At 41.3% G+C, this 24,637-nt stretch overlaps 3 protein-coding genes across 3 annotated transcripts in view; 2 read left to right on the top strand and 1 right to left on the bottom strand.

The window, feature by feature from the left end:
• The window catches only part of LOC136440260 (T-box transcription factor TBX5-like), a 29,532-nt gene extending 6,662 nt beyond the window's left edge, over positions 1–22,870 (top strand). The window contains exons 4-8 of the mRNA XM_066436192.1: positions 7,913–8,180; positions 9,010–9,162; positions 18,495–18,586; positions 19,937–20,142; positions 21,300–22,870. Coding sequence (XP_066292289.1) covers positions 7,913–8,180; positions 9,010–9,162; positions 18,495–18,586; positions 19,937–20,142; positions 21,300–21,751 — 1,171 coding nt within the window. The 3' untranslated portion in view covers positions 21,752–22,870. The remainder of the gene's footprint in view (positions 1–7,912; positions 8,181–9,009; positions 9,163–18,494; positions 18,587–19,936; positions 20,143–21,299) is intronic.
• LOC136440224 (BCAS3 microtubule associated cell migration factor-like) overlaps positions 1–24,637 on the top strand; it is a 201,827-nt gene that overhangs the window by 171,012 nt on the left and 6,178 nt on the right. The gene's annotated exons all lie outside the window — the stretch shown is intronic.
• On the bottom strand, positions 21,793–24,591 carry LOC136440301 (uncharacterized). Its single transcript, XM_066436260.1, has 4 exons — positions 24,526–24,591; positions 23,573–23,788; positions 23,249–23,397; positions 21,793–23,040 (listed from the first exon to the last, which is right to left on the bottom strand). The coding sequence occupies exons 1-4, from the start codon at positions 24,557–24,559 to the stop codon at positions 22,984–22,986; spliced, it is 456 nt and encodes a 151-aa protein (XP_066292357.1). The 5' UTR covers positions 24,560–24,591; the 3' UTR covers positions 21,793–22,983.

The following is a 24,637-nucleotide window of genomic DNA, read 5'->3' as shown; positions in this document are numbered from 1 at the left end:
CAAACGGTCAACTAGTTAGACCAAGGGACAGATGAGATGAAAGATGTTTCAAGCGTGCTGCACGCAGAAGGGCCCTGTCAATTTCGTCGTACGACAGGCTTACGGTATCTTTAGAACAGTTGTGGACGTGTCGTTCAGACGTCTTACGATAAAGCTTGCCGTAGATCCTTGTCGTAGACTTCTGCTGAAAATCCTACGACAAAAAATCAATACGCACAACGAAAGTGGCCGCGACGTACAAAGAGAGCGCGTTTGTCTCACTGCACCGCCCAGTCTTGTCTTTACTCTCTATGAAGTTCGGCTCCGCCTGGTTTTTGACGTGATTTTAGGCGTTTTTGTCGGGCTTTCTATTTTGTCCCGTTTTCTTTTCTTTATGTCGTTTATCTCGGCGACATAAAGATAACGGAACAAGACAAAAAGCCCGACAAAACCGCCTAAAATCGCGTTAAAAACCAGCCGGAGCCGAACCTCTGCTTGGAGAGAATCTTGTCTCCACTCCCCTCGTGCCCAGATGTCGAGCCTAAATCGATTTCACAAAGACTTAAAAAAAGCCGATAGGTAATTTAAACATGTTATCGATGTTGTTCCTGACGGAGTTAATAACTATCGCCCGTATTAACAACGTGGGAATTGCTCGCCAATGGACCGGTGCAACACAAACTTCGGATCGATGGAACAGCGCGCTGCAAGTTGGCGCTTTAAAATGCACGGAGGTAGTCCGTAGTGGATTAATCTCGATTCTGTCTTGCCTTGGAGCTAATCATGTGGTGATAGAGCATAATTGGCTGGCCCAACTCTCGGCGTAAAGCCCCACAAACCCAGCTGAGGTTCGCGATTCGTGTTATCGGTCCGAATCGGCGGTACGGGATCTGGTGGATAGTTGTTTGACAGGGTGGAAAGTTCTTGGACAAAGAGATAAGTTCCTATTTTGATTGGACAAAATGTTCTCTGTCGACAAAAATGGTCCATTACTGAAAGAAATAAAACCATTACGTGGTCGTTTCCCCCCCTGTTTCCAAATCAACGGTTTTATTTTGATGTACAAACTGGAAATAAACTAGTGTGAGAAACAGGTACTTTTAAAGCGACTACTTTAAAACAAAACAGTTAAGTAGATATATGAATAAAACGTGAACACAATTCAACGTACAAAAGCTGGGCATTGCTAGCAAGGTTCGTCAAAGATTGTAATTAAAACTCTTTTTGCTTGTGAGTTTTGTGTAAGGAACACAGAATTGTGCTTTTAGGGCAACCATTTAAAACAAAACAATTCAGTACATGTATGCTTAAAGAGTAAACACAATTCAATATACAAAAGCTGGGCATTGATAGCAAGGGTCGCCAAGGATGGTAGTTGAAAATCCCTTTTTTGCTTGTGAGTTTTGTATGTACACTAGTCGGTGTATACCTTCTCTGTGCAACATCAGCTGTAATGTTTACACCATCCCAGAAACACATCAAAATTTATCAATGGGAAAGAAAAGCAGGCCTGTGTGGTTCTATCGCTCTGTTTGAATCTTTCTCTGTCTTCCTCATTGCGTTATCTGTAAGCACAGACCACCCAGTAAAGGGAGACAGAAAAATACCTCATTTCGGCTCATTTCTTTTTCATAATCAAATGTACGACTAACATCTTATTGAAAACTTCAAATGTACTCCATAATGATATTCAAAACTGTCTGCAGATAAAACCATATTTTTTCTAAAATGTTATTCAATTTTTCATCTATTCAGAAAATATGAAGTATAACAGTAGGTAATGCAAAGTATCGACGGACTCGAGTAACTTAGTTGTGCAACTTATATCCATGGCCACGCCGCTACTTGTACTGTAGTACAATGTAGTACAAAACAAACAAACATTTGAATAGTTACAGATGAAAAAAAACCCAACAGTTGAGTTGTTCGAGCGAAAGTCCAGATTTCTAAAGGATAAGGACCATAGATAGCTAAAAACGTTTCGTTGTCATGGATGATGTAATTTGGGGTAATCAACACGTTGAGACGGGAAGAACAAAGCAAAATTGCAATGATGATATTTTGCATGATTATCCCAGCACTCTCTGTTTGTATCATTCTTGTGGATTTTAAGACAAAGGCTACGTAATTCAGCCCTTTTGACAACAAGGTATCATTGGCTACAATGTTGTTTTTTAGGTTTCTATATGTGTCAATCTGTGAATAAATCATTTATATAGAATACCACACAAACCTTAAAGTTATTCAGTGTTGTCAGATGAGATATTTAACTTAACAGTGTGTCCAAGAATCCTAGAAAGCTTGCCGAAGTGATCTAACATTTCTTAAACAATTTGCTGTTCATAAAATGGCATGGCGAGAGAAAGGTATCCAAAGCAAAACCCATTAGTGGTTTTTAACATAGACACAAATCAATCTTAGCCAGGATATAGACTCCACTTTATTGTTCCTTATATAGAAAGGTTCTCCACTGACATAGCAGAATGTGACAAAATTAGGAAGTTAGTCAAAACATTATTTTATTGTCTAAAAAGACAGAAACAGTGCCAGGCTGCAACGTGCCAAGCAATGTCAAAACGGATAGTTAAAGTTATTTTATATTTCTTTTTTTTCAATTCGAATTTCCTGTTTTGTAATGCACGTTTTTAAGTTTATTTTTTGGGGATGACCTGTATTCATTAACGCAGACTACATTAAGATATGCTTTAATAATCGAGTTTTATTTGCAAGTTCTTGCCCAAGGGCAAATTGCATCATGAAACAATACATAGAAACAGGATACAGAGAGTGCAAGTTAACAATGATGACAAGTGGAACAAGTGACTATTCTAACATTTTGATAATGTCCACGGAGATTTTGAGAAAGTTTTTTTAGTCGTGCAACATGTACATTCACCTCAAATTAAGTACAACCTCTTTCCTCGACAGTCCCTTTGTTCATTAAAGAGTTCAAACTTGGGTCAACAGATCAGCCTGTTTCGTTTAGAGCCGTCGTGGGAACGCATCGAACTTTATCAGCCGCAAAGAAACGCAGGTCCCGGCCTGCCTCTGGTGGCCCGACCACTTGCCGCCCTTCTCCAAGGTTATAATTCAAACAGACACCGTTTTTTTTCTCTCCTTCTCTTCGTGAATGTTTATAGGTTCACGGGAAATGTTGTTGTTTGTTTGTTTATTTATCTAGATATCCAGTGGTGTCACATAAAGAACCACTATTCCACTTACATGATAATAAAATGAAATGTAAATAACAAAAACGTTTACAATTGGTAAACAGAAAATCATAAAAAATCAAATATAGTGAAAGTGAGTGGGAGACGTCAAAGGTCAACATAAGATAACGGAAACATAATCTGGGTATTGTATGCAAAGAAATCCAAAAGTAGTTGTTGACCTTGTAGTGCCTAGTGGCACCTTGGTTTCAGGAGTATATCTTTACTGGGAGGAATTGCTATCCCTTCCCCTTCAACGTGCGCGGCGAGGAACCCCCTCGAACACGGGACACCCAGTTTACGTCCCTTCCGAAAAACGGGTGCAGCCCTAACCGAGATGCCCTTTCCAGGATTTACGGGGTCTCCCAGCTACCAACGTGGAACCAGGATCTCAACTGTAAGGTCCCTGCCAGTTGAGCTACAGTGACATCCCCCTGTATATAGGTTCACGGGAAATACTTCAGCAATTTGAATGGGAAGTATCAAACGTTTCCCACGAGATGAGAGCTGCTAGGGCCAGTCAGGGTGGTCTAGAAACAGGCCTTTTCCACAAGGCGGGTATTTTCTGTGTGGTTAGACGCACCTAGGCGCCTGGACGCCAGTCTTGACCGCAGGCACATAGCCCAGAATAATTTGACGTCGCTTGCGATAAAAGCACATTTCAACGATACCGGGATTAGGATAACTTTAGAGTTAGATATACAAAGTTTATGTGTGATAAATCGTTGAATGTGATATACATGTAATCAACCGCCGCTTCGTATATGTGTTGTTACGTCTCTAGCAGAATCCATAGGTTGCTGGAAATAGTTAAAAATTGTCAAACAGACTAAATTGTTTGATTTGAATACGAACTTTTTAAAGTTTAACAAAGTACAGTTTTTATCAGAAGTTGAAGAAAGGACTTTAGCAGTTAGCAGTTTACAATATGGATGTCTTCATTTTCTTTGAAAGTTAGACAACAGTATAAAACTTCACTACACCACCTAACAGTTTGCCAACAGTTCGTTCGATGGTTGTAGATGTGACTTCTAAACTATACGTCCTAAGACAGGATTCAAGATGTACATGTGAAATGTAGCGATGTGGAAGCCTTACAGATTGTCAGTTCTACACTCGCGGGATCCAGCAACAGCGTTCCTTGGGGGCAAAGCAAAGAACCTATTTTTGCAAATGATATACAAGTAAGTAAATCATACACCAAAATGGCCCTTGTAGTGAGAATGGTCTGTCTAATGTTTACGAAACTTACTTCTGTGTGTGTATCTGGGTTTTGAACGTTTCAGGAAGCGTACATAGTATACATACTGTGCCCTATAAGATTGTTTTCGTGGGATCTCTGTGTGGGTGGTGTACATGTACAGATAGCGCAGTCTTGTGACTGGAAAACAACATGGTAGCAGATACGAAGAGTGGAAAATAATGACGTTTTAGACGCACTTCTGAGCAAAAACAGGAAACTGTTGCTCCTTTAGTGACGCATGTACTGTTTTACGTCGCTGAGATTACTCTTTGCGTCTGCCGCAAAATCCATTTCTTGGAAAAGTTGCCTAATCGTCCGAGTTCAAGGAGATACTCCCATAGAATCTAGAGAACTTATGGAAAACGTCTGGTTGCTCTAACAAGAGGTACCAAGGGCGTTTAATACGTGCTCGAAATCGGTCCGACGTTTTCTTCTGACTCTCTTAACGTTACACGCACTAGCGTGTTTTTCGTAATGCTGCGTACGACATCATGAAAATAAATTTTTTGCCACTTTTGACCCACGTTTTGGATGTCTGTTACTAGTGTGAAAGCAGAGTTTAAAGTCAGATGTCTTGTTTCTTGGCGTTTTTTTATCGCGTGCACAATGTCCCTGTGGCTTAACGACTGGTAGCAGCCTCACAGTTCCTGGTTCCAAATAACTGGTAACTGGGAGGCCCCGGTTCAACCCTCGGAAGGGCATCACGGTTGGGGCTGCACTTGTCCTTCAAAAGACACGTAAAATGGGGGTCCCGTGTTCGAGGAGGTGCCTCGAGCACGTTAAGGGGAAGGACAAGCAGCCCCTCCCTGTAAAAATACCCTGCTACTGAGATAGCAAGAAAACTTGCTGCCCTGTGTGCCTCTACTAAGGCACTACAAGGTGAACAACAACAACAACCTGCCATAGGCGTGGCTATCAGAGGAGGCTAACGGCACACATCGTGGGTGATGGCACTTCGCGCCTCTACACCCGCACCACGCGTGAGACAAGACCACAGAAAAATAACCTGAGACCAGAAGCGCCGAGCTGTGGTTGAAGTGTGTACGGGCGCTGGACGCGTCCGCGGCTGTATCTAACGCCGTATCATGGCACAGATACACACGGTACTACACGCCTCTACACCCGCACCACGCGTGAGACAAGACCACAGAAAATAACCTGAGACCAGAAGCGCCGAGCTGTAGTTGAAGTGTGTACGGGTGCTCGACGCGTCCACGGCTGTATCTAACGCCGTATCAGGCCAGATACCCACGGTACCACACGCTTCTACACCCCGTATCCCAACCGACAGAAGAAAAATGATAGCCTGGCACGGGAGGGGTTTCTGGCTGTTGTTGAAGTGTCATCATATCCTGTATAACAGTATTGACCATTGACTAGCGCTTGGGCTAGTAAATACAGATGTGCCCTATGTGGCAGAGACTATCATTATCGTATAGGACTATTTAGTCATAGCCGAAGCTTTAGGGTGAATTAGGATTTTATCATGGTTAATATTGACCGAGGGTATGCATATGGTAGTAGGTCCTGTAAAAGTGTCGAGTCTCTGAGATAGTCCAATGGAAATAGATAAGTTATAATAGAGAGTCAGACCACTGTTCCATGTCAAGAAGTTGCAGTCTACTTCAGTGAAAGTGTGGAGAGAAAAAGATGGAAAAAGAAAAGATAATTGCATATTTTCGAGAGGACGTACACATAGTGTACAACAAAATCAGTGGAGTATGACTACATTTTGTCAATGTCCGTATGAGTGCTGCAGAAGTTTCAAAAATATTTCGTCCGGCTTTCTATGCCTTTAAGAATCTTCGAACTGTACTTGTGTGAAAATAGCTTTACTAAAGTAAAAGAGTAGAAAACCTAGGCTATATCAACATCTACAAAAGTTTTGATACTTTATAACTTCTAATGTATAAGTTGTTAATTTGTTCTCTTATAGTTTTTAAAAATCTTAAGTTAGATTTTGTATAGTAATATTTCTTTCTATACCTTTAAGAATCTTCGAACTGTACTTGTGTAAAAATAGCTTTGCCCACGAATCCCTCAAAACGTGGGGAGTTTCCTACCAGACTGCGGCACTGCGCAGTGTTGCGGTCGATCAGTTACGACCTCACAGGAATATACAAATAACTTTGAAAACCTCTTGAAGGCCACCAAACGAAATCAAAGTTTGTCGCTACAAAAGTGTCACCAAAAACAGAGACGTGGAAAAGATCAAGTCCGTTTAAAGTACTTTGTTCACGCCACTAGATGCAATTTTGAATACTTTTTGGCTAATGTATAGGTAATCGAAAGTGCACACAAGAACTTGCGCTTTTGCATAATATATATGCTAGTCTTATCAAGATAGTCGGCAGTACAGGCCTTTCTTTGAGCAACACACAGTCCCCCGTCCTTTTAACCTCTATGCGGAGAATATCCCTATCTATTCTAATTTCGGCTTGTTAGAGTACGTTGTACTAAGGCGCTTGTATGAAGATATGTCGTACCTCTATGCCATGGGCTTCACCGAGGCCGAAGCGTCCTTTCTTGCAGACCGATTTCGCGGCTCAGCCATTTACCCTACTATAAGCGGACGGTTCAAGTCCCACCGTCAAAACTTCGTCCAGCCAGTCTACATCCGGCAAAGCTAAAATCACCGAGCTCTGTCGCTTCACTGCCTAACACAAGGCTGTGCATTCCCCCTGACTAAAGAGTAGACCTAGCTATCTAACGGTAAGAGGCGGTCTGTGAGGGACGAAGCGCAAAGACCCAGTCCTTGCCTCCCGACTTGGGATTGAGCAGACGGCTGGACGTGCTTGATACACCACGGCGCCTGTCTGCTCCACACAGCCGTTAGTTTCTACAGGACTTACACCACGGCGCCTGTCTACCCACACAGCCGTTAGTTTCTACAGGACTTTGCCTCCTTCCCTGACACCGCCACATAAATAACGCTTCCCCCAGTTTTCTTCTTTAGAGACGGGCGCTTCCTCCGTTTTCTGTACACTGGGTACGGTGTCTTTCATGCGCCATGTATTCTGTGTTTGTTCTGAGTTTCAAAAAGGTCTGAAAGAGAAACTTCTTGACGAAAGGAAAAAAACAGGAAAGTCTCAGCTTTGAAGAAGCGACGATTTTTTCCTGCGAATATCTTCGTGTATATTAACCTTTTGTAGTCCAATGTAACTTAGTTGGCGTGATGGTGTCTATTTGTGCTTTGCCTGTCCTGCTTTTTCTCATGAGCGCATATTGCGCATATAACCTTAACCCTATACTATTACAGGTAACTGCATATCCGCACGTATTGTAAAAAGTAGAGTCCAATGAACATTGATTTTATCTGCAACAAAGTGAAACTTGCAGTATATTTACCTAAACAACGCCCAAATGATGGTCTAGAGACAAGTTACAAAGTGCTATGTCTGTACTATGTATCTTTTGCTGCAACACAAAGCATTTCGCTATCGAAAGTAACAAAACATATATTTTGTCCCGTGTTTATCAGGCGCATGTTTCCATCCATTAAAGTGAAAGTAACCGGCCTCCAGCCCAAGACAAAGTACATCTTCGTGATGGACATCGTGGCCGTGGACTCCCACCGTTACAAGTTCAACGAGTCGAAGTGGTCTGTGGCGGGGAAGGCGGAGCCAGCCATGCCGGGAAGGGTGTTCGTGCACCCCGACTCCCCAGCTACGGGCACGCACTGGATGAAACAAGTGGTGTGCTTCCAGAAACTCAAACTGACCAACAATTACATGGACACCTTCGGACATGTAAGTGTGACAGTATAATTGTGCTAAATTACTTATATCAAATGATTAACTAATAAGCCAATAACAATGATCTTTATTGTATATCAATACCCAATATGGGCTAAATTCATTTTGTAAGAAAACTAAAGTAAAAGAGTTGTGCTATATCTACATCTGCAAAAGTTTTGATACTTTGTAACTTCTAATGTATAAGTTGTTAATTTGTTCTCTTCTAGTTCGAAAAAAATCTTTAGTTAGATTTTGTATGGTAATATCTTAAATGTTGTTGTATACATATTTAGTTACAATTTAAGTTAAGCACTTTCCTTATAATTTCAAGCACTTTCTGTGTGTGTTTTCTGTTTATAAAATATCAAAAAATGGTTCCCAGATTAAAATCATAAGCTAAAACTAGTGAATGGGATATTCGAACATCCGAACATAATGTATATGTATATACGAACATAATGTATAGTCGTATATAACATGGAATATATCGCCCTTACTAGTCATTCGTATGTGAGTTTTTCAAAATCAATTAATCAAAAAAGTAATTAAATGAGTAAAATGAAGAAACAATGATTGAACTCAAGGAACAAAGATAAAATCGTATCGTAGTCTAGCATATGAGTTCGGCTTCTCTCTTCTTGGTAATTGTGAAAATGCACGATTGTATAGATTTAGCTATAGTCAGTTTGTCAAATATTAATTTTGCAGTGCTACTTATATATATAATATAAATGTGAGGAAATCTACTTTCTATATAACAAAATAGGATATTATTGATAACGTCATATCATATCATATCGTATCATATTATATCAAATCATTTCACTTCTGCCCTTTTCAGATTATGCTGAACTCCATGCACAAGTACCAGCCACGACTGCACATTGTCCAAGCCAGCGAGAACAACAAGTTCGAGCTGAAGAAGACGTGTTTCAGAACGTTCGTCTTCCACGAGACGGAGTTCATGGCGGTCACGTCTTACCAGAACCACCAGGTGAACTCCTTAAGACGTCTTAATCAATCAGTCCAGCCCACCTAACGTCCCAGTAACTGTTGTAGTGACAGAAGTGAATATTTGGGGAAACCTGAAGCGACCAGCCCACTTCCGTGCAGACAGTGCGGGCGTCGGGTCGGGTAGAACTAGAAGGGGCGAACCGGTTGTTGTGCGATCAGTGGAAGACATATTTACCAGGAAAACATATAAGAGGCCTACTCTCCAAGTAGAGGCTTGTTTTGGACGTCTTTTGGGCGTTTTTATCGAGCGTTTAACTTTGACATCATCCAAAATATGACTGAAAAGACAGCAAAAAACACAAAGCGTAAAAAAATCGATTTTTGTTTATGAAATTCGTTGAGCGCTCTGACAAATTGAAAGCCCCTCTCAATGGACCCACGTCACGCTGGCGGCGTCACCGCGGCCGATCGAATTGACAAAGCACTCAACAAATTTCATCGACAAAAAAATAATATTTTTAAGCTTTGTGTGTTTTGTTGTCTTTTTGGTCATACTTGTACGTTTGGAGTGATATTCCCATTATTAAGTCAAGGGAAACACAAATCCAGTTTAGGACGCAGCGACGCCGCCAGCGTGCCGCGGGTCCAGTGAGAGGGGGGTTTTAGGACGCAGCGACGCCGCCAGCCTGCCGCGGGTCCAGTGAGAGGGGGGCTTTAGGTCGCAGCGCGGTCGCCGCCCTTGTGGAATCGATGTGTAACTGTTCGCAGGTCTCCAGCGCCTTCCCGTGACCCGGCTACCCCGCGCGTACAGAGGTCACGCCGTCAGCCCGGTTTATCAGCGGCTCCGGGTTTGTTTGGCATTTGCCGACATCGGAGAGGGGTCTGCACAATAAATCATGGGACAAATGGACTGACAGCTCGCCAGAGTCTTACCGATATCCCAATTTCTTAATGACATTAGCAACAGATGAAGAGAGAACTGTAAACAAATCAGAAAAGTTCACGACTTCTGGAGAACTGTTGCTGAAATATTTCATTTTAAATATCACGTATGCCAGAACCAGTTGTAAGTTGAACTTGAACTGTTAACAAGGCGTAAATATTATTGAAATTGGAGCTTGAAGTTATGACAGGAGCAAAAACACGAGGCAAAGATGATATGGCAGGTGCGAGGGATTTAAATTGTGAGGCATGTTAAGACAAATCCTGGTTAAGTCGGGTCGAAGCTGATCGTACAAGATCGAGATGTCTGCGAGTTTTCTTGGGGTAACCTTCAAGCAACCTTCGAGATCTATAGTTCGTAGGTTGTGCTTTAAGAGGGAGAGGAGCGGTAATATATAATTAATTGCCTCCATGAAAGATGGTGGTTACGATTTCAGCAGGAGCGTTCGTGTGTCTGTATTTCTGTGTGTGTGTGTGTGTGTGTGTGTGTGTGTGTGTGTGTGTGTGTGTGTGTGTGTGTCAACACAATAACTCGAGAAGGCCTAAATGGATTGTTACCTTCGCCGGGAATGTATGCATTCGCGGTAAGGTTATGTTATCGGTTACGCCAGCTGTAAAGTGGGTCCGTTTGTATGTCGAGATCATAAGTCGAGAGAACTTTGACGGATCTTGCTGGTTTTTGGTAGGTAAGTGGCAGTTGTGGAAACGAAGGTCAAGTTCGAAAATGGTCAACTTGGCGTTTTCCTAAAGTGCTCCAGTGGACTTTTTTTGTTAGTCTGTTTGTATGTAGACAACATAACTCGACGTATTGATGATGGATCTGCATGATTTTTGGTGGGTACGTAGAGATTGTGAAAACGAAGCTTAACTTCAAAAATGGGTCACCTGGCATTTTCCTGCGGTACTGCAGTGGGCTGTTTATGTATGCGTATTTGTTTGTTGACAGGATAACTCGAGAAGCTGTTGATGGTTGTGCATGATATTTAGTGAATAGGTAGATTTATTAAAGGGGAAGGTCAAGTTCGATGATGGGCCTCCTAGCGGGTACTTTGGGTACTGCAGTGTAGCTTCAAAGTTTGAGGTCGAATTTTCTGCAAGTGCTACGGTCATGATTTTTGTGTGGTAGATAGTCCATGCCACATGAAGTAAGTTGTGCACGTTTGGGCCCTCTAGCGGCTTGTTTGGAGCTGCAGCGGGTGTTTTTAATTTATTTGTTTTGACCTTTGGACATGAATAACTAGACTTATGGTCAACGGATCGTCTTGATTTATGGTATGTAGATAGCTCGACTAATGATTTACATAATTGAATATTCATTATGCAAATCAGGAGCTAATTTGCATAATTAGCAAGGAAAGTTTATAAATCTGCTGCCTTTCAAAATAGGACTCTCAAACATGTGACATATATAGCTGAAAAAGAGAGAGGTATTGATAGATACCAATAATGCTAATAGCTACCTATTTTGCATAATTAATGAGAAAATACTAATTGAAAATACCACAATAGTAAATGATTGGAATTTCATTCTTGTATCATTAGGAAGCTAAGTAAAGGTGAACAATATCAGACAAAAATCATGCATGACAAGGCCTCATTAACATAATTTATAAGGAAATGTCTACAATTCCCTTTCAATTTGCTATTTTTAAGTCTATATATTCAGGTTTAATTGCACTGACAGGTGACCTAGTTTACCGGAGCAGGCTCCCTGTGAGACGTCCCTGGAGGACACATGTGATACTTTACTTGCCTGGTGCAGGGCTCTGTTTTGGGTTCAGGGAGGTCACACGGGCATTTAAACACAGCAGCCTTACGATCTAACGCTCTCCCTGTTGGAAGGTATAGGTTTGATAAAAACTGATTGATATGTCGACTATGAAAATAAGGGCATAATTGAAGCAAATACATTGCCAACAAATTGCCTTATTTTCTGTAGTAAAGATAAAAGTTATGATACCAATTAAGCAAAAATATTCTTACAGTGATCATTTTTATAACTCTTGGGAGAACTCGTGTAGGTATAGGTATGGGTTTGTTTTAAACTTTGAAAGAGAATACTAGTAACTCAAGAAGGTGATGACGGATCGTCATGATTTGTAGGGAAGTACATAGTTTGAGTGATGATTTACATGATCGTATAAGAATCATGCAAATCAGGATCTGTGATGTGAAAAAGTATACAAACCCTTGCATTCCATTGTAGTCAAACACGTGACATGTAACTGAGAAAGAGAGGAATATTGATAGATAACAATTATGCAAACGAATACCTAATTTGCATAATTTATGACAAAATACTATAATTCCAGAGTGGTAAATGATGGGATTTCATTCTTGTGGCGTTTGGGAGATAATCAAATGTGGACGTTATCAGACATAAATCATGATGGCCTCATTTACATAATATATGAGGAAATGCTACAATGGCCCTCTTTTCTAAGATTTTACTTTAATGCTGTGTTTTGTGTAGAGAAAGGGATCACTTGAAATTCATGCAATCGAGGACCTTATTTACATACTGAGTGATAAGCATTCACTCGAAAAGGCTAACATCAGTCGGCGAAGGTATGAGGTCGTGGAACTCTAGTTTTGACATGTGATATGTGGAAAGGTCTTGATAAGACCTCAAAATGATGAGATTTTTAACCCTCTAGTGGCTTCTTCAGTGGTACTGCAGCGGAACTTCCGGTTTGGGTATCTCCTATTCTGAACAAGCAATGGTCACAATTTTTTGGGTGGTAGATAGCTTTTGTCTTCAACTCTTCTCGTCGGCGATCTATCATAGAGAAATATATAGCTAAAATAGACATTGGAACTATATTTAGAATCCTTCAGTTGTATTATTTGAGGGACCTGTGGTGCTCTGTTTGTGTGTTATTTATTCTCTACAGTAATAGCACAAGTCAAACTTGTTGTGTTGAGTCTGTGTCCCCCCAGTGTAAGAGAAGACATGGTTAGAGGCACACCCACGCCGCTGACTCACGACAGAGGGCGAGCCTTCCAGAGTTTATCAACGTTGCCTCCACGATACGGGGCAGTCTGGAGTTTGCAGCCGCGGCCTGTATTTACCGTACCTGACAGATAAGAAACCATTACCCCCGTGCTCTGGAGCGTTTTCTCCGCTTTTCCCAAACCAGAACCATCTGAGACAGTGTCAGCTCCCTAGAATTAGCTCGCAGGCTAATGAATAGTTATTCTACGGGGAAGGGGGGGAAGCCCTTGGCAAGAAATCTCAAGACGGATTCCCAAGACGTCTTGCCGTGGGAAGTGGGCCAGTCGCGTTTCACAGACTTTCTGGGTCTGCCACTCGAGCTCAGGAGGAGGCTGTACATGTGCGGGTTTCTCGCTCTACGTCACTCAACCGGGATCATTAAAAACGAGCTTTTCTCTGCCCCGTACGAAAACAGGTGAAACCATTTGCGACCCAGTCTGACTGGGTGATGTATCGCAGACGGGCCGTCCCGACAAAAGAAGCTAGGTCAGGAGACTCCTGTCTTGTTACCTCCGTCCCAGGCCATGTCTTCTGTCTCTTTGTAGCTGATTGGTTGATGGGTAGACATAAATAATCTAATTTGCGTCCTTTGTCGATGGAAGAAGTTACAGTAGAATCCGCTTATTTGCATAACTGATTTGTCAGTGTATTTTATGCAATAATAAGGAGTAGTCCATTAACCCTAGGGGACAAAATGAGCGGCACTCTTGGGGGGGGGGGGGGGGTTGTAGTGGTTACCAGGATGGCACTTGAAGGAAACACACACACTTTGCGTCAAATTCACTCACTCCCAGGTTATACAAAATGTAACATATTGAATTCATAAGCATATCATCAGTTTATTTACACATGTTGAATGCAAAGGATGGCAAACTTAGCAAAAAATTGGCAATTCTATTCTTCTGTATCCTATCACAGCAAATGACAATGGAGACTGGCAACAGCTTTTCCAAAAACAAAGGACAATAAGAGTACCTATGGTGTTGTCTTACCATAGAAACTTCCCATACTGGATTTACATTTGAATGACATTTGCATACAATCCATAAGAGTTAGTGACTTTGACATGTTCAACCGGTTTTTCCTGTTGCCATTGGCATTATTTTATGCAAATAGCAGGAGTTAACGAAAATGGCTAATGCAATTATGCCATTTTATTTATAATGGAGTGAATGGGAAATGGTTTGGGTTTTCAGAATTTTATGCATATCCCCGAAGTATGCTATTAACAGTAATGCAAATAGCTGGATTCTACTGTATAAGATTTCAAGCCCCTAGCGGCTTCCTTTCGAAGTCCAACTGCTTGTTTCGTTGAATTGGATAAAATGTTATCCAGTTGCTTGAGTAACTATTTTTGGCGCAGCTGATTGTTTCTTTGTAACCAGAATGACCTGAAGATCCAGGCATATATCAATGTTAATGTTAATCAATATTCTGCGTCGATCATTCTCCTATCAATTGTAAGGATGTAAGGACGAAGACGTAGGGAATAACATTCACCACTTGAGTATCTTAGCCTGTACCTTAGCCAGACCTTCGGGGGGGGGGGGCATGGATAGTAAAATTCCGCCAAAAAATAGGGCCAGGACGGGGTAACATTTTAATCTTTCCCGGCCCTGGGAAGTTACCCTGTTATGGCCGAACTCTTCTGGCAAGTATTCTCCCTATGACTAGCAGTATCTTCCGGATGAGCCCGTGTTTTGACACATCGGATTAAAAGCAGAACACAAATTTAACGCGTCTGGGGATTTACGCCGGCGGAGTGCACGGATAGCCTATCTGGGAGGGGATCTGTTCTTCCTTCCGTTCCTCAACACTTCCCACAAATATTGATAATTTTGACACATGTATAACTTATGACTGGACTACTTTCCCACACTTCGGGAGACGTATTTCGTGGCCGTAATCTAAACTGACATTCCTTTTTTCAAGCTCATATTTCCTGTTTCCCCTCGCAGATTTGCGCACAATAGTCTCATCGCAGACTTCTAGGATAGTTTCCGTGCGCCTAAACTATCTCCCCCGGCATTAGAGATTCTCGCCCTGCTTCCGTCTTTCGGCACTTTCGGAAGGAACGTAAAATGGGAGTCAGGTGTTCGAAGAGGTGACTCGAGCACGTTAAAGGGGAAGGGCTAGCAACCCCTCCCTGTGCAAAAATACCCTGCTACAAAAACAGCTAGGAAACTTGCTAACTTACGTGCCACTAGGCACTACAAGGGTCTGAACGAACACCGTGTCAAAGACAGGTCAACAATAAGCAGGCGTCTCTATTCTTGGAAAGGGCCGGCAGAGGTCCGGGCTAGGGCAGACTCAAGAACATCCCATTGACAGACGGGCTGTTCACTTCACTGAGGTTTATTTATATGTCCGTTGAGTGTTTATGCACAGGAAAGTTTATTGTAAATTTATACCGCCGGGGGTCGGTCGGGTACAACGTAGAGATGATAAGGTTTTCAGATACAACTCAAATGCCTTTGTGTTTCAGGGCATTTTAAGCTTCTGTGCACCCACGTGTACAAACCGACGCACACACAGATACACACACACACAGACACACAGACAGACAGACACACACACACACACACACACACACACACACACACACACACACACACACACACACACACACAGGTATCTCTGCCCGAGTTTTCTTCTATCTTTCTTTGTTAAGAAAAGTAGTCTACCTTCATGGTCTATTTCTTAAATATAGACGTAGTTGTCTTCTTTCTGACACAGAAGAGAACTACCCCCCCCCCCCCCCATCTTTCTTGAGGCAATACTAACCTTACGTTCTGGAGTCCCCCATACATATCCGATGCGACCACAGGTTTATATCATTTCTCACACACGTCCGTCTCCTTGCCACAAGGGAAAGCTGCCAGGGAGTGTACCCGTAAATCTCAAACATTCCCACAATGTCAAAGTCGAAGAGGGAGGGCTCAATCTGGTGACCTGGGATCGGCAAGGTCATGTTTCTTTACACAATAGATGTGGGTCTTGTGATGACTAAGGGGATACGGGTGGGCCGTGTGGTAGACTCAAGAAAAATGATTCATGTACTGTTCTTTGCTACACGCGTTACCTATGAACTAAAGTTACAACATATATCGTCAAGTTTACAGAGATCTAGAGAATCAACAGAAACCTGAAATGACAGTGAATTGAACTGAAGAGCGGCCTAAACTGGAAACTAGAGTAACTACCTAGCCGACTCTTGTGAACTCTACTGTACTCTACTGTACTCTACTGTACTCTACTGTACTCTACTGTACTATTCACACAAGACAGCCAGGCTTTCCTTCTGCTATATTGAGGGTTTACAACAGACAGCTAAATGTTGCAACTTCTGCTTTTCGCTCTAAGAGATCTACGATCAAACAGGCACACGTACGTTGTTCCGAGAAAAACAATAAGTTTGAACGAAACAAACAACTACTATTGTCAAGCTTCCGGATCTAATAGAAGGAAATAACCTACACGTGAACAGAAATGAACTGAAACGATAGATCTATATCTAGGCAGATAGATTACAGTAGTGCAAGTGATACGTAAGATTCAACACCACAGACTGGAGGGGGTTAAAGAGTATCAGCATGTACCATCAGACGTGAGAATAAGTAAATCACTGTTTTTTACCCAGTATTTCACAATGTCATCAGCTGCATGATATATTAAGAGATAAAATTTGGCAAAGGAAGTGGAAGGAAGCTGCAGATCAACTGTCGAGATTATATGACTGAAATGCGAAAGGACAAACCTTGGTCTGTGCTACACAGGGCCAAGGTCATTGCCAACATACATAGGGTTTCTAGTTCGTTTCACATCGTCATGTCAAGAGACAGATTGAAATGGAGAGTATTCAATTCTCTATTAAGACATTATAAGACATGTGTATACATATCCAATATTTCACTTTGGACAAAATAGAGATCTAGAAATAATCTTAAAAGCATCGAAGCTTGCGATGAGGTAGAGATTTGTCCGACAAATGTATTGAAAGGCCCCAGTCACTTTTGCCGTGTGATTGTCGTACGATCGCAAAGTGAAGGCATTCATCTGATATAGTCGTGCACATGTCGTAGCTGTGTTATTACGGAAAATACTGTCTCTTAGATGATTGTGTGTGCGTGTGTGGGGGGAATGTTTTACGCATTCACTTATTCATACTTCTAAAATCAAGTACAGACAGATTTGAATATATCTTTAGATACAACAACCCCAACAATTAATGCAAAAATAGGTAAATATAAAAAAGACTGCTTTTTCATTAGAAAAAGTACCGAGACTAATGATTAGCCCCACTCTATTTTAACATTATGTCAAAGACTTATGCTAGCCCTTATTGTATCAGTAATTAGGATGTCAAGTTTTATTCTTTACCTCTATTTTGTATTATATATATAATATGTTTTGATAGTTGTTGCCGTACATTGTACCATGTACAATTGTCGTGCTATAACGTTCTTCTGTAAACGGCGTGTCCAAATTGCATTGGGGACATCTTATCCCTCACCCTCCTCCCCAAACTCCTCTAAGATCTTGACTCCGCCCGTGTGAGGTATCAAACATCTCAGAGATAAGATTGACAGGAGGAGGTCAGCAGGGAGACGGTCCCCGTGCCCTGACTTCCGGCTGGCAGCCCGCGCGTGGGTGTGGGGGCGACCTGTCGTATTACCGTCCCCTGTCACTGCCACCTCAGGCTGAACGAGCGGACAGGTCCTCATTTCCTGGACGGTGTTGTCAAGTTGTAGATGCTGCGGAGATGGGAAGTTAGATATGGTGAATCTGCAAGGGCGAGGTTATCAAGGTTGAATGAAGTTTTTGTTTGTCGTGTCTTATTTTATCCACGACATCTCAATTCTTTTGTCGTTCAGTCGCAGTGTGCACTGTTGGTGTCATAATATTGTAGATGCTGCGGAGATGGGAAGGTAGATATCATCGATCAGTAAAGGGGAGGTTGTCAACGTTGAATGGAGTTTTTGTTCTTTATGTCTTATTTCATCCATGACATCTGAATTCTCTTGTCATTCTCAACAGTTTCGGTGTGCTTGTCGGTGTTATGATGTTGTAGATGCTGAGGCGATTTTGATGGGAAATTAGATAAGTGCGATTTGCAAAGACATGGTTATCAACGTTGACCCGAGTTTTTGTTCTTTGTGTCTTATTTTATCAATGACATCTGAATTCTATTGTCGTTCTTAACAGTTTCGGTGTGCTTGTGGTATTATGATGTTGTAGCCGGTGAGATTTCGATGGAAAATGAGTCAGTTACTTTAAGTTAAAAGTATTAAAAGTGTGTCGCCACGGTGTACTTTCAATAAATGTTGTAATAAAAAATTGAAATGGCGTAAGAGAAAAAACACGCACATTCCTTGTCGCAACATTTTCTGCAAATACGATAAGATAAAAACATTATTTCCCCTCGATGTTTTCAGATCACACAGTTGAAGATAGAACACAACCCGTTCGCAAAGGGCTTCCGAGGCGGGGACGACACAGAATTCAGCCGGTCAGCACGGAAAAGCATGTGAGTTTTCGATCTTTTTCATTTTACTTGTTTTTGTGGTGCATGATTTTGGATGAATATGATAAACAACTTATTCTGTTTTTGGTGATTTTGATAAAAGTCAGAAACAAAATTGGCCCCTGTAGTTCCGCTAGGGGGCCCAAGCCTACACGACTCACTCTCATTCCGCTGCAGTACTATAACAAGTCGCTAGGGGGCCAAAAATCTACTTCTGATTTCGAGGTCTCATCAAGACCTATCTACATACCAAATATCAAGACAATCCATCCAGACATTCACGAGTTATCGTGCGGACAGATACAACCCTTACTAACACACTGCAAGTGACTACAATACCTCCATTTTACGGAGGTAACGAGGAAACGACAAAATTATGGTATATTCCCATTGAAACGGAAGGCTGTGTGTGGACAGAGTGAAAAACTTCTGGAGAGCAAAATCACACAGACTAGAGTCACCACACTGACCGATAGATGACCTCTGTGCTTTGTTCAAGGACAATTCTAATTGAGTGTTATGAACATTTATGCCGACATGGGCCATTTAGGATCCTCAATACCGAATCAGTCTCAAACCACTTACCTTTATATAGCCCTGAACCCTGTGAATGTTCCTTCTTTTATCCATGGAAGCTTTATGTTTATGTTCTGAAAAATACAACATAATGCCACGATTTAGAATTGTAGCAGAAAGAGTAACTGGTTAGGCTGAAACGATATTCAGGTCAGACAATGGATCTGTTGTAATTCTTGAACTTCGGCGGGGACTGGTGGTACTGTCAGGCATTACATATCAGAATCTCTTCCATCAAGTTCAATTGTTCAAACATGGTGCGATACCGTACCGATAAATCTGTTACTTCATGACGCGGCGGTCAGACATAGGAAGAGAGGAGTTAACATCGTTTATATTAGTCCCCAGTTTGGCTCCACCGACCATTGTGTTGACAGTGTTGAAGCGGACGAAAACTGACGGTTGAGAAAGATTGTAATCGATTTGGCGAGGACACAGGTATATGCGTTCAATGCGGTCATATAAATGATATGGGGACAGTTGTGGATATTCTGTATATGTACACCCAAAATTTCATTACACAGAAATCAGCTGAGTCGATTCAACGCCAACCCAATTGGTATAAAGTACTGAGAAAGTTCTGCTACAGTACCTTTGAAGAAGCCGCTTAGGGGGAAAAACATCGCAATTTATCATTATATCATTAAAGACGTGTGACAATTCATTAGCCACTGCCTTCAATACATTAGTGTATTTGTTTGTTCCCTTGCCATCGGGCATGAGTTTGCCGAGATATTATCATGATTAATAAAATTATAAATCATTTTCTTCACTCAGCAATTACCCAGTTATACCCAGGAGCAACCCCGTACAAGCGTCCTTACTACCCCGGGGCAGGCCCAACAACAACTACGCATGCTCCAGCAACATGGCGGACACCTGTCCGTCCCTGTCCTCCAACCACTACCAGCAGACGACAGCAGGGTACAACACCGTGCCGCTAGGTTCGTCCATCCAGATGACGACGCAAGAAAATAGCGGAGGTAAATTAAAACGTTTCTTGTGTTCGTCGATGAAGATTAGACATCCAGGTAATTAGACAAACAATACAAAATGTACATGCATTTAAGTTCGCTGGGATGTAAGGAGAAAATGGAGTGTTCGCAGTGGTTTGTAGTTCGATAGCGCTATGGTCACATACTGTACAAGAATGGAAACACCATGTACCAGTACTGGGTAAGTTTTGTAAACGGTCAGACGTTTTAGATAGCATCCGGATATCCACTATCTTTCGTCAGGGAACCCTGTCCAGTTGCTGGAGTAGTTGTTATATTGTGTTTCGTTTGTAGGTTTGTGAAGAAGCTGCCGTAATCGTAACAGTCGCTAGGGCTATGCCGAATAAAGGTAAAGAAGTGACAGATGGATAAGGCAGTGACAACTGACGTGTTACGGATAGACTTCGTGTGACGACAAAAAATTGACATTCAATTGCAAAGAAAGCATTTCGTGACTAGCATCAGTGTGTCTGTCAAGTGGGGAAAACCTGACCGTTTGAATAATACTATTTAAGAATTGACAAAAAGCTAACGGCAAATTGTAAACAAAGCTCAGCACTTGTTGAATGTACACGTATTTGCATATAGCACGGTGCAGTTTTCTGCAAGGCTAGTTTAACTTCATTCATCGCATTTCCTTGCATGTGGTTGCAGTTATATGGCATATAACTGCAACCACATGCAAGGAAATGCGATGAATGAAGTTAAACTAGCCTTGCAGAAAACTGCACCGTGCTAGGAAGTGTAGAAAATACCTCAGAGAAGGCTTGTGAAGACAACCCTCTTCTTCACTTGCTGTTGACAACTGAGATGCGGACTGCATCCGGACGACGGCACTTTTTAGCAAACTGCCCGCTTCATCCAGAAATGACACCGTAAACTTCACAAACCACGAGCTTGCCAGTATTTTCTACATCACGTACACTCTTTTGTTTGACATTCATGGATAAAACGTCTTCAATATGAAATTTTGCTGAGCTATATAAACGGCGGGCGATTTTGTCTTCTCTGGCCGCTGACAGGAATGTCGTCTGACGCACACTTGACCAATCAGCTTGCGAGATTAGGGAATGTTCTATTTCTAGGGGTTGTTAAGTGAAAGCAAACTTTACGTTTATCATAATATTATGCATTTTCACCCATAGGTTGCATGCAGAACTCGTTCAGCGGAAACACAGACCTCGGGCCTCTCCCGAAACGAGCTTGTCGGGAAGAAGACCGATTGCTGTCGGACAACTCAGTCACCACGTCCACCCTCACGACTTGGTCGAACCCACAGATACTTCCAAATATGGAGAACCTCCAGCCGCTGAACAGGGAAACGTGTATGTTTGCTAACTCAGCCAATGATAATACTTCTCTCCTGGCTGCACCCCAGCCATTGGACCCTCTCTCCACCGGTTTTAACAACAACCAGAACTTTTCCGTCCCGTTTTCTTCGTCTGGCACGGGGTTTGTGTCCAACGGGGGCATGAATTTCCTTCCATCTTGTAGCTACGCACAGATGCCACAGCAAGGACTGGGAATGAACGGGACTCCGTTTTTACATGAAGTTTCTAGAAATGTTGGCTGTCCCTCCATGCAAATTCCACAATAATTCTATTTAGTAATATCAAGTTACACAAGAAGGACACACTGTACATTGTTAGTACAGGATATTTAATTCAACAGCTTTGCTTTAAAAATATGCTAAGTTACAGAAAATAATAGAAAGTTCATCACTTAAATCTTTTAGTTCTGTCATACTAAAATATTTCTTTTCCTAGGGTTGACGCGAAATGGCGGTGTAGTCACCATTTTATTTACTGTCAAATATCTTTATGATAGATATGAAATGTCAGAACTTCTCATACAATATAGCATCACTGACAGGCAAGTTTGCTCATTCGTCTATGTGAAAGTAAAGTTGTGAATAAAGACAGGCTAATTAAAGCTTTTGATCAAGAATAAGGCTCGAAGAATACAAACAAAGATGTAGATATTTATGTCATTGATGTTAATGCGAATAAATCATTTTTGTAGAAATGTTGGGGTTAGGTAGTTGAAAAAAAACTTTTGAGTAAGGGATAGGATACTAGAAAAGCATTGCACAAGTAAGTTGGAAAATTATTGCATGTTAGGAGAAAATAATTTTGAACATTGTCAGAGTAGAAAAAGAAAATTGCAACAAAACTGTCCACCCCCTAAATACTTTGTAGCAAAACTGGTAAAAATGTAGTGTTGACAACACACTTATAAACTGGTAGCAATAAAGTCAAATTTGCATTGTTGTTGTCTATGCGACTTGAATTAATCTGCCAATGAAGAAGCTTGCTATGTGCCCTTTGGCCACACCAATTTAATTTCTTGGTTAACAGATTTGTTTAAATTTTAGCATGAGGACATCATTAAAACTGAAAGCTGGGGTGAAAACTTGCACCTGACCCTGTTCACTCCCTGAAACTGTGTGCACCAATGTACAAACTTTCCTCTGAGATTCTGTTTCCATGTTGATTTTCCAATCTAGCATTTTTTTTAAATTCTGTTAACCAAGAAATTGAATTGGTGTGCCCTTAAGAATTGTAAATGTTTCAGAAAGACTGTCATAGTCAATCTAAATATTTCACCTACACATTTTCCAACGTAAGATTTTGATTGATGAGTTTCCATGCACATAAAAATTATTAGTAAGTCTCTGAAAGAATAATCATAAAGAATAAACTAGTGATATCTTCAATGTTGTACAAGTGATGCATTTTTTTTGTCAACAACCAAATACTGTAGCACTTAGACATATATATGGACATTTCTATCAGAAGGCCAGGATCTTCTTGTGCTCAGTTATGCCCCTCATTTGGTCAGCTGAAGATGTGGGCAGTGCCACAGGGCCTCGTAATAAAGCCACCCCTGAAAAAAATCAAAAGCAGTGGACGGCAATTAGCATACATTTCTAGATCTGTTAGTTTTCTAAAGTCTTCAAAATGCTTACTTCAAGTACTGTAATATCTTATACTAGTAGATGAATTAGAACACACTGATAAATATTAAAAAGAATATAACAGCTTAGATATTGTATAAAATACATGTGTTCTGACTTCAAGCTTAGCACACATACCTTAGTTGTAGGCTTTCCATTGCCCAGGGAAATGATATTGAAGCCTAGAGTGTTTTTCTCTGTGGGAGACTTTGCCTTACACCCAGCACAGACCACAGGAACGTACAAGCACTGGTCCTCCTCACTCAGATAACTGTTCACGTGGGGTCCTACAAAAATGAAAGAAAAATGTACAAAATAGTGGAAAAACAACAAAGTGAAATGAGCTCTAACTGCTCAAACAAATCAGAAACAAAGTAATCATAAGAGATTATTATAGATAAGATAATACAGTACCTTAAAAACAAGCAGCTAGTGTACCCTAATAAAGAAAATCATATGAACCTTTGGCTGACTTTTGTGGTGACATTGGCTGGACTTTTCCCTCCAGTCTTGTCCTGTCTATTAAGACCATTCCTCCCTTTGTAGGATGGGACTTTCCCTCCATCTGTGATGCATTACATTGACACTTCATTCCTTCACTTAGCCTTCGTCGCAAGCTAGAAAGAGTCCAGGATTCTTCTTGAATGTAGGTAGACGTTTCCTTCTCTACACTGACATCTGGAGGAAGCGATGTACATGTAGAATAAGGTATCTGTATCTGTATAGTCGGTATGACTACCTTTTTTTGGCATAACATACCAGGTCCTGTATTTGTATAGCTGGTATAACACACTAGCTTCACAGGCTTGCGGCATGACAGCAGCTGGTTTTATTACGCTGAATGACCTGTCACACCTAACCTTTGCAAGTCTAACTGCAAGCAACGTTTAAAGTTATCTAGCGAAGAGTCTCCATGTATTTTGAAATATCTCAAAGAACTGTTTAGACATGAAGTCAGTTTAAAAGGGTATAATAAAATGGTATTAACTTTGATGTCAGAATCAAGGATAAAACTTATAAATATCAGATAGCACTATGATCACAAATATATGAGATGCACCCCAAAAAATCTACAGCAGCCTTTGAGATGGAATGAGTTGACTTATAATACACAAATTCTGAAAAGATATCAAAAGCAGTCGTGACATATAATGGTTACAATAGCTATGTGAAGTATGGTTACTGTAATTTACTTTATCTTCATGGTAGCAAAAGTTCATGGCGTAAGGAAAATGGACAGTTTTACTGAATTTTAACTTCACGGTGGCGGCAAGTGATTTACAGAACAGATGTGTGACGGAATCATAAATAATAACAATATAGGTTTTTCACAGTGATGATAGGTTCTCGGTACAGAGGTGACCGTGAAAACAGTGAACATAAAGGTACAGTGAAAGAAACAAGAATTACAGTACCTTCCACAGAGCTGACCAGTTCTGTACCACACATGATGCAGTGAAGTCCTGGACTGCACGGACCCTGGGCCTACACAAATAGAGACACAGGACATACTGAAAAATGGGAAGG

This window comes from Branchiostoma lanceolatum, chromosome 1 (assembly GCF_035083965.1).
Source record: "Branchiostoma lanceolatum isolate klBraLanc5 chromosome 1, klBraLanc5.hap2, whole genome shotgun sequence".
NCBI lineage: Eukaryota > Metazoa > Chordata > Leptocardii > Amphioxiformes > Branchiostomatidae > Branchiostoma > Branchiostoma lanceolatum.
The sequence above is the reverse complement of the archived record's forward strand: the minus strand, read 5'-3'. Positions and strand labels throughout refer to the sequence as shown.